The 10,588-nt window shown below is 49.0% G+C and overlaps 1 protein-coding gene across 1 annotated transcript; it reads right to left on the bottom strand.

Annotated features, from left to right (window-relative positions):
- Positions 1–3,199: 3,199 nt before the first annotated feature.
- Positions 3,200–8,928, bottom strand: CDC20 (cell division cycle 20). Its single transcript, XM_044301654.1, has 11 exons — positions 8,796–8,928; positions 7,962–8,180; positions 7,401–7,546; positions 5,520–5,616; positions 5,316–5,444; positions 4,937–5,133; positions 4,766–4,860; positions 4,364–4,595; positions 4,092–4,217; positions 3,891–4,008; positions 3,200–3,813 (listed from the first exon to the last, which is right to left on the bottom strand). The coding sequence occupies exons 2-11, from the start codon at positions 8,167–8,169 to the stop codon at positions 3,638–3,640; spliced, it is 1,524 nt and encodes a 507-aa protein (XP_044157589.1). The 5' UTR covers positions 8,170–8,180; positions 8,796–8,928; the 3' UTR covers positions 3,200–3,637.
- Between the last annotated feature and the right edge of the window lie 1,660 nt (positions 8,929–10,588).

The following is a 10,588-nucleotide window of genomic DNA, read 5'->3' as shown; positions in this document are numbered from 1 at the left end:
GGGGGGTGATCAGTGACAGGGGGGTGATCAGGGAGTCTATATGGGTGATCACCCCTGTCATTGATAACCCCCCCTGTAAAGCTCCATTCAGACGTCCGCATGCGTTTTGTGGATCCGATCCATGTATCCGTAAAAAATCATACGGATGTCTGAATGGAGCCTTACAGGGGGGGGTGATCAGTGACAGGGGGGTGATCACCCTGATTACCCTGATCACCCCCTGTCATTGATAACCCCCCTGTAAGGCTCCATTCAGACGTCCGCATGCGTTTTGTGGATCCGATACATGTATCCATGGATCCGTAAAAAATCATGCGGATGTCTGAATGGAGCCTTACAGGGGGGGGGGTGATCAGTGACAGGGGGGTGATCACCCTGATTACCCTGATCTGATCACCCCCTGTCATTGATAACCCCCCTGTAAGGCTCCATTCAGACGTCCGCATGTGTTTTGTGGATCCGATCAATGGATCCGTAAAAAATCATGCGGATGTCTGAATGGAGCCTTACAGGGGGGGGGTGATCAATGACAGGGAGGTGATCAGGGAGTCTATATGGGTGATCACCCCCCCCCCCCCCTGGTAAGGCTCCATTCAGACATTTTTTTTGGCACAAGTTAGCGGAAATTTTTTGTTTGTTTTTGTTTTTTCTTACTAAGTCTCATATTCCACTAACTTGTGTCAAAAAATAAAATCTCACATGGACGCACCATACCCCTCACGGAATCCAAATGCGTAAACATTTTTAGACATTTATATTCCAGACTTCTTCTCACGCTTTAGGGCCCCTAAAAAGCCAGGGCAGTATAAATACCCCACATGTGACCCCATTTCGGAAAGAAGACACCCCAAGGTATTCCGTGAGGGGCATATTGAGTCCATGAAAGATTGAAATTTTTGTCCTAAGTTAGCGGAAAGTGAGACTTTGTGAGAAAAAAAACAAAACAAAAAAAAAAAAATTCTAGGAACTCATCATGCCCCTCATTGAATACCTTGGGGTGTCTTCTTTCCAAAGTGGGGTCACATGTGGGGTATTTATACTTCCCTGGCTTTTTAGGGGCCCGAAAGTGTGAGAAGAAGTCTGGGATCCAAATGTCTAAAAATGCCCTCCTAAAAGGAATTTGGGCCCCTTTGCCCACCTTGGCAGCAAAAAAGTGTGACACATCTGGTATCGCCGTACTCAGGAGAAGTTGGGGAATGTGTTTTGGGGTGTCATTTTACATATACCCATGCTGGGTGAGAAAAATATCTTGGTCAAATGCCAACTTTGTATAAAAAAATGGGAAAAGTTGTCTTTTGCCAAGATATTTCTCTCACCCAGCATGGGTATATGTAAAATGACACCCCAAAACACATTCCCCAACTTCTCCTGAGTACGGTGATACCAGATGTGTCACACTTTTTTGCTGCCAAGGTGGGCAAAGGGGCACATATTCCAAAGTGCACCTTTCGGATTTCACCGGTCATTTTTTACACATTTTGATTGCAAAGTTCTTCTCACACATTTGGGCCCCTAAATTGCCAGGGCAGTATAACTACGCCACAAGTGACCCCATTTTGGAAAGAAGACACCCCAAGGTATTCCGTGAGGGGCATGGCAAGTTTTTAGAATTTTTTATTTTTTTGTCTCAAGTTAGTGGAATATGAGACTTTGTAAGAAAAAATAAAAAAAATAAAATCATCATTTTCTGCTAACTTGTGACAAAAAATAAAAAGTTCTATGAACTCACTATGCCCATCAGCGAATACCTTAGGGTGTCTACTTTCCGAAATGGGGTCATTTGTGGGGGTTTTCTACTGTTTGGGCATTGTAGAACCTCAGGAATAATGACAGGTGCTCAGAAAGTCAGAGCTGTTTCAAAAAGCGGAAATTCACATTTTTGTACCATAGTTTGTAAATGCTATAACTTTTACCCAAACCATTATTTTTTTTATCAAAGACATGTAGAACAATAAATTTGGCGAAAAATGTATATATGGATGTCGTTTTTTTGCAAAATTTTACAGCTGAAAGTGAAATGTCATTTTTTTGCAAAAAAAACCGTTAGGCTGGGGGCGGTTAGACAGTGCAAGGAAGGCGGGTTGGGCACTGTAAGAGGGGCGGTACTGGGCTCTCTAAGAAGAACAAAACGCCCCTCTGGGCACCTTCAGGACACATTTACATATCAATAAAAGTCGTTTTTTTGCAGTAACTGCTGGACGGATTGCAAGATAAGAGCACAGCCTAATCCAGGTAAGCTGTGCTTCATGGCTGCTTTAAAATCATTTTTTGGCTTAGGGGAGGTGACAGAATCCCTTTAAAGGGAGTATGTCACCGCCATATCCAGTGCTTGCATGGCTCTGTAGCAAAACCTATACAGGATTGTAACGGTACCTTTGTTCTTTTCTTTAGACTTGCACCAGCAGGAAAAACTAAGTTTAACTCATATGCAAATGAGCACTCGCAAGTGCCCAGGGAGGCGTTCAGTGTGTAGGTGCCCAGGCTGCTCTGCCTTCTTTTCACTTTACTCCTCAATACAGCAAAGGCAGAGACTGGGCAGGAGGAAAGTAAAACGAAGGCAGAGCAGCCTGGGCACCTACACACTGACCGCCACCCCTGGGCACTTTCATATGAATTCAATGTTTTTCCTGCTTGTGCCAGTCTAAAGACAAAGGTACCATTACAATCCCGTATAGGGATGCTACAGAGCCATGTAAGCACTGGATATGGCGGTGACAGACTCCCTTTAAAGGCTGTCATCAACTTAATGCTGACCTCCCTGCAGGCAGTATAAGTTAGTGACAGAAATGCTGATGTCAGCAGTGTCACTCATGAGCTAAAAGTGGTTGCCGAGAACCAGCATCATAATCATTGCAGCCCAGGGATTGTAGAGAGTCACATCTACCTGATTGGCAGTTCTCTCCTAGAGCAAAAACCAGGTAGAGGACTGTCAGTCATCAGCAGGAGACCATGAATAACCAGGACTCTTCTCAGGAGGCCAGGACTCTTCTCCAGCCCCGGGCTGCAATGATTGTGATGTTGGTTCTCGGCAACCACTTTTACAAAACAGACCGCTGCAATCAACTCACCGGTCTGTACTTTATGCTGCCGTTTTTATGGGCAGCATAAAGTTACTGACATGTTCCCTTTAAAAGCTCCCCCAACCTTATTATTAGTCCACAACCCACAGAAGCAGCTGCCCCAATAAGCATGCACACCATCATGTTACACACCTTTATTACAAGGGTTACAGACATGGGGGGCTCCATACACAGCTGTGCCAGACAGACCCTCAGTGAACGGTGCAGGAACATTAGTGACTTACAGGGAACAGGGTGACTATTTCGGTGGAAGTGCAGAGAAGTGATGCAGGCTACACGCTGAATGGCAATACAAATCCTTTCAGGTCTGACACAGCAGACGGCACTATGGAGACGCGGGGCAGATACAGGCGGTCGGCCAACACTTTGTACATTATAAAACCAGTGGACAAGGCAGAGCAGTTTAAATAGTCCAGTCACTACAGCGCCTGTCCCAGGTAAAAAACAACCCAAAAAAAAACTAAACTGCCCTAAATGCATTTACAGGTATAAAATACAAAAAGTTTATTCCAAAATACAAATATATACACAAAGGGTTAAAAGCCAGGCAGCACCGTTCAGCGGATGCTCTGGTGAATGATGCTCTTGCTGCTTCTTGCCTTCTCCTTTTCTTTCTTGGTGACTGGATCCACCTCAAAGCATTTCCACAGTCGGAGGGTCTCGTCTGCAGCAGCGGAGGCCACGGTGCTGCTGTCCGGACTCATGGCCAGGCTGAGGACTCTGGCGCTGTGACCTGGGGGAGGAAGCAGCGATGCTTGACTGGCGCTCAGGTAAAGCTAGGAGCAGATTCGGCATGGAAGCAGCGCTTACCTTTAAGTTCTGTTATCCGGGTCATCGTGGGATATTTCCAGATGACAAGCTGGTTCTGGGCAAAGCCGTGGCCCGAGATTAACTCCTTGTAGTGCGTGGACCACAGGATGGAGCAGACCTGAACAAAAGCAATGCTTATTGAGATATCAGCGCAAGTAATGCTACAGGGCGGGTGCTGCGCTATTACAAGCAGTCACTTACCTGGGAGTGTGTGTCCACAGCGTTCAAGCAGGTTCCTGAGCACACATTCCAGATTCTGATGTGTCTGTCACTTGTTCCACCACCAGTTGCCAGGACATTAGACTGCCACGGGCACCAGGCCACTGCCTATAAAAGGAAACAGTCAGTCTGGCCTCTGCTACCTTACCCCATCTATGGATGTATACACACTGGTATAGTGACTGCCACCAGCTTCTTGCTGTCCTAAGGCCATCACAAACTAGTAACCGATCCTCTCATGAAACACTCCTTACCTTGACAGCACCTTGGTGTTGTGTGAAGGTTTGCACAGGTGTGAACTCTCCCGAATCCCCTTGGACAGAGGGCCAGATATTTACCAGGTTATCATTTGCTCCACTGGCTAGATAGCGGCCATCGAGTGACCATTTTAAGCCACAGACCTCTTGGGTGTGGCCTGTCAGAGTGGCCACATGATGCTGAGCCACCCTGACATCATGGTGGTGGATCTGTCCTGTCCTGGAACCACTGAAACAGCCAAGAAAGAAGCATTGAACGGATGGTTGTCACAGCCCCGTCCCTTTATGTGGTAAACAGGTCTTCTACAACTGAGCTCCATAAGGCAGACACCATGGGAAAGGAACAAGGCCTTTACAATGGCCATTCCCTCCGTCAGAGGGCCAACTGACTAGCCTCACCTGGAGAGGATGTGGTTGTTCCAGCTGAGGGCACCAACACGGGACGAGTGGCTGGCCATATTGCGGAGACGCTTCTGCTGCTGAACATCCCAGAGCTGGAGGAGCAGAGGGAGCCATTAAACATTCAGTGCTGACTCAATGAATCCCATAGTAAGACACTGCAGACCTCACCTGTACTTCAGCATTGCTGGTGCCCACCGCCAGATAATTCCCCTCTTTGATCCAAGAGACAGAGGAGATGTACTCCTCAGAGGTCTCCAGCTGCAGCAGCAGAATGATGTCTCCGGACAGGTAGTTCCAGAGGTAAACCGAGTCGTTCAGTGCCACCGCCAGCAGATTCTGAGCGCTCCAGTCAATTAGGTTCAAGTCTGGAAGGAGAGAAAGCTTTGCCCTGAGATTGGAAAACATGGCAGCTTTCTAAGAGAGCCACGTCCATTCATTGTACGCAGACTGCCAACTCTGATCTAGTCACTTCAGTGCAGCTGAACTGCAATACAAGAAGTGGACAGGCGTGGTGCTGTTTTATGGCAGTAGCAGGTGCAGCACTTACAGTAATCATTCCTGATGTCAGGAGCATCCAGGACTCTGTCGGGCATGGAGGGGACGTATCTGCCAGGCTTTTTGCTGGACCCAGGAGTCGTCTTCTGACTGTACAGAACCTTCAAGTTGTTCTGATAACCTGGAAGGAGATGAGGCATGAGATGAGCCTAGTGTCAGGAACATGAAGAAAGCTGATGCCCGAGACCCCACCAACCTTCAGGGGCGTTCAGAGACTTCCCACCAAGACGCAAGATTTTGGCATCTTCCATATCAAATCCATTGAGGTTGACTGCCCAGGCCTTCCGTTGCTCCTGTGAGGACATAAGGAAAAAGGAATGGTGAAGCCAAGGGCACCCCCAGTACCTCAAGACTAAACTGGACTTAGGTTTTACAGGCATACGGATGCTCTATCCTCAGGGTAGGTCATCCGTACACAGGTGGAGGTCCAGCACCACCCATCAGCTGTTGAGCGCTGCGGCCTATCTACTTACACGTTGCCTAGATTATAGCAGTGCCATTACAACTGCTCCTCCCAATTGTGTGAATGGCACCCCTCAAACAGCTGATTGGGGCCCGTGGGGTCATCTCCCAGCACCCAGGTCAGAATGCAGCCAATCAATGGCCTCAGCAGTACATCACCACCAGGAAAAACAGCAGCAAGGACCAGAGCACAGTACCGGGAGCGGCAGGGCAGAAGAGGGGACAGTGTCCATTTTTTGTTATTTGGTGCACGTTCCGGGGCAGCTTCAGTTTTTATTCAACTCAAGTGTTTCCAGGACACCCTGCAAGGTGCACAAAATCCTCGTGAGACGCAGGCGCGCTCCAGCTGCCAAATTGCTCCTGTTACTGTGCCAGCGGAGAAACCCGTTGGCTGGCAGATTGAGGAGGGTATCTGGACTCCCTACTGGAAAGATTAAAGGGGTGGTCTCATCCCAGACAATGGGGGCATATGGCTGGGACCCACACCTATATTAGGAATGGAGCCCCAAAAGTGGTGGAGGCCACACTGCGCATGCACAGCCACCGTCAGTTAATTTCTATGGGGCCGCTGAAAGAAGCTCAAAACTTGCTTGGCAATTTCTGTTGGGCCCATAGAAGTGAATGGAAGCAGAGGCCGGCCATGCGCGGCACGCTCCCAGTCACTTCTATGGGGAGAGCGCCTGGTGGTGGCCACACCAGAGTCCTCCAGTCACCACTTTGCAGGGCTCCATTTAGGACACAGGTGCCTGTCCCAATTGTGGGACCCGCACCTATAAGACAATGGGGGCATATCTTAGAGATATGCTCCCGTTGTCTGAGATGACAGCCCCTTTAAGACAAAGCCCAGAACTAATTCACATTCAGGCTGGGTTCACACCTGAGCGTTTTACAGCGCGTTCCTACTCGCTGTAAAACGCTCAAGGAGAAACCAATGCTTCCCTATGGGAATGGTTCTCACCTGGGCGTTTTACAGCGCGTACGATCGCGCTGTAAAACGCCTAACGCCCCAAGAAGTACATGAGCTTCTTTGGGGCGTCTCGTCGCGCGTTCCCGTACATAGACTTCCGGGAACACGCGACAATGGGCGTTCGCTTGTCTCTGTATGCGCGATTGCAAACGCCCGTACAATCGCGCATACAGAGCGCTCCATCGCGAACGCTCAGGTGTGAACCCAGCGTAACACAAAAGCCTCTGCGCTGGGTCCAGCATCTGGCACCAATTTATGCAGCCTCCAGAGGGCAACAGGTTCCCTTTAGGGTACATGCACACGATCAGGATTGCGTGCAGATTTTCGTGTAGAAAATCCACACCGTAGGTCATGTACATTGTATTCTAAGAGAATTCGAAATTCTTAATGCACATGATGCAGATTTTTTCAGCGCGGATTTTGACCTGCAATATATAATCTTTCCTGACCGGATTTTCTTCATTCACTTAGTGAAATCGGCACCAATTAATGCGGATTGACCGCACAGATTTCCCTGTGAACACCTGCGGATTTCAGTGCGGATTCTCCACACGTGAATCGCGAACGTGTGCATGTACCCTTAAGGGTGCAGTAAGGACTACCAGAACCAGTCAGCACCAAAGATACAATGGCTCAGTAAGTGATCACCTTCCTAGTGGGGGACTGGTCCTCCGGATCGTTCTCCTTGCTGAGCAGGAAGCTTGCCACATCCATCTGCATCGCGCTGCGATTAGGAATATACCGATCCCCTCCAGCTCGTGACGGCGTGCCCTGCAGCTTCCCCTGCGATTTGCCTGGAGACACAATGTACGTTACATAAGCAGTCACTCACGTAAATCTGTCACCTTTCTCCACAGCTGTCACCTTTCTCCAAGCAAGCTTGTGAACTGAAAGGTTAGTTGAACTATAACACTGTAAAGATGACACTGTCCAGAATGCAAACTGCCAGAGCAAACTCTGCACAGACTAAGAGCAGGGAGCAGTAAGCCTGCAGAATAGCGAGCGCTGCTCTGGAGTACAGAATCAGGTGAGCCCTGATAACAGCTGTGCTGCCTCAAATAAAGGACAGCATGAGAAAGGCAGTCTGTCGAGTTTGGGGGAATGTTTTCTTCTACAATGGTCTCCACCGGAAGCAAGTGCAACATCAGCTCTACCAGGCAGTCGCTGGATGTGCAATTCCCCATCCATGAAGCCACACCGATGCCTCACCTGGTGTTTTCGACGGCGTTTTGCTGGAACTGTGGGATCTGTTCGCCGTCTTCATGGGCGACAGGACGCTGGAGTTCACCGAGGTGTTTGCCGACGAACAGGTTCCCTCTTTCGCCTTGCGCTGCCATCGCGCCAGCGGAGCATTCGCGAGAGGCGCATCTAGCTTCAAGATGCTGTTCAGGTCGTTCTCAAAGACGAATTGTGCCATGAGTCTCTGATCTGCAGGCAACAAGGGGTTAATGACCCAGACAACCAGGGACCAAACATCTACCACAGCCTGCCTCTGGGTGTACACCCACAGGAAGGGGTTAAAATGCAGAAGAGCTTTGACTTAAAGGGGGGGCTCTCAGATTGGGGGGGCAGACCCAGTGCAGCCCACATGTCACCACAGACATGACCTGTGCAGGAACATGCGTGACCGCTGCCACCGGGTGGAGACAGGCACTGGACCCAGAGCACCCCCGACACCGCCAGACTCTGAGGGTCCCATTAGAGGGAGTGACTGCACAACTGTTTCCCTATACTGGTGTAACCACCAATCAGACAAACAAGGGCCCTACCCTTGGGATGAGGGGCCCCACATGCTCCATCACCTCCAGTCCACAACGAACAGGGGGCAGTCACAGCCCTTAGAGAGGAGGAAGAAGAGGGGCCCCACACTGTACCCAGAAAACTCGGCTTCTGATTGGCTGTGAAGGCTCCTAGCTATAATGTATAGGAAGCGCCGCCATTAAATACGGGCAGATACCCGCAGGGCCCCGCACGAGGGAGGCCTAGAAGCCGGCACCATAGTACCCAGACAATGGAGGCCGCAGCCCCCGGCTCGGCACTCACCTCTCAACCGCTCTGTGCAGCGTAACAACGAGCAGAACACAGCACCCAATAACGGTCAGACGCAGGACGCTGCTCGTTTTAAACCCCTGCCGCGCCTTCTGATTGGGCGTTCAGGCCGTAGCGTCTCCATGACAACCAGCAGGCAGACTTCAGGAAGTAGCTCTGATTGGACAAGGCGCGCCAATTGGTAGTCGCGGATTCGTTCGAAGTAACCAGCTGCTTTTTGCTGGGAGGTGACGTCACCGGATGTAGCGCATCCACCATGTTTGTTGAGGGTAAAATGTGGCTGGTGACATTTTTGTTGAGGGCGAACGTTTCCCTGAAGCAGGGTTGATTTTCTGTGATTTATCTCTGGCAGTGTCTCTTGTAAGGCTCATAGAAGTGTGAAAACCTGTTTTTGGATTGAAATTATTTGGCCACATTTAAGGAGAGACACAACTGCAGGATAGGAGGTCGCTGAGACAGCTGACTGATGCCCTGTGAGTCTAGTGCACTGGTTCCAGTTTAATGCCACCCATGAATTATTCTTGGCGGGTGTTAGATTGTTGACCTGGCGACTGTCCTACCTGTTGCGTTTTTCTGATTGTGTCCCTCGTGTTGTGACGTCACTGCCAATTCTCTGGGTGTAACTGAGACACTTAAAGGGGTTAATGTAAAAAATGAAGATCAGACATCATATAGCACATCATATAGCACCCCCTGACATCATATAGCACCCCCAGACATCATATAGCACATCATATAGCACCCCCTGACGAAGGTACGCCGAAACGCGCGTTGGGGTAGCGCCACCCTGGTCGTTCTGGCACACGGCTCCTATCTTTGGTGAGTTCCCGTCTCCTGCTGTTTCCCTCTGGCCATTGCTATTATCGTTATCCCTTTTTTTGCTTCATTGGTCTGCAGTACAACGCTTAATTGCACTGGCTGCCTGCACACCAATGACTAGATTCCATGATACATACAGAGGTGTTTTAGCGCTAGACAGGTGGCTCACCAGGTACTGTACATCAGCTGCACACCGTACATGACCTTGAGCATTGACTCTTTATTTTTTTTTCATGTACCTTATATATTTTTTTGTACCATGTATTTTGGATCCTTGTGCTTTTGCCCCCAGGGTGGCGTCTCTTCTTTTTTCTGTCCTCCGCTTCTAATCTTGTCTATGGCATCATTCATTTATGTGTTTTGTCCATGTTATTTTATCATGCTTCAATAAATTATATATTACTTTTTTGGTATCATGAGCTCCGTTTTCCTTTGTTTCTGCCTCATCATATAGCACATGACTCTTTCTAACCAAGCTAGACCCAGCCCTGGACCTCACATGGATCCAGAGATCTCCCCAATCATTGCTCTGCTAGATTTATATCAAGCTGGCAGTCCAGGGGGTGTGTCCTTTCTGCTGCAGCTTAGGGGGCGTGTCCATGCTCAGCCTATCACCGCTCAGGAGGCAGTTGAAGGATGAAACTGAGCATGTGCAGCCATCTCAGTGAGCAGGTCAAAGAAAAAAGATCAAACAGCAGGTGACGCTGTACAGATACATGTTAGAGAATAACTATGTGGTTATCCTACATTTTTTATTACTTGCAATTACAAAATAATTCAGATCCAGATGCTGGTTTGAAAACTGTAGAATATTTTTCGTGGGACAACTCCTTTAAGGAGGTACCAAAGCGTTAATGGGGTACACCTCTGCCTGAGGTAATAACGGGGGTACACCTCAAAACAGAGGTAATCTCTGACTTAGGTGATAATGGGGTACACCTCTGCCTGAGGTAATAATGGGGGTAATC

The sequence above is a fragment of the Bufo gargarizans genome, chromosome 7, assembly GCF_014858855.1.
Source record: "Bufo gargarizans isolate SCDJY-AF-19 chromosome 7, ASM1485885v1, whole genome shotgun sequence".
Lineage (NCBI taxonomy): Eukaryota > Metazoa > Chordata > Amphibia > Anura > Bufonidae > Bufo > Bufo gargarizans.
This window is presented reverse-complemented; position numbering and strand designations above follow the sequence as displayed.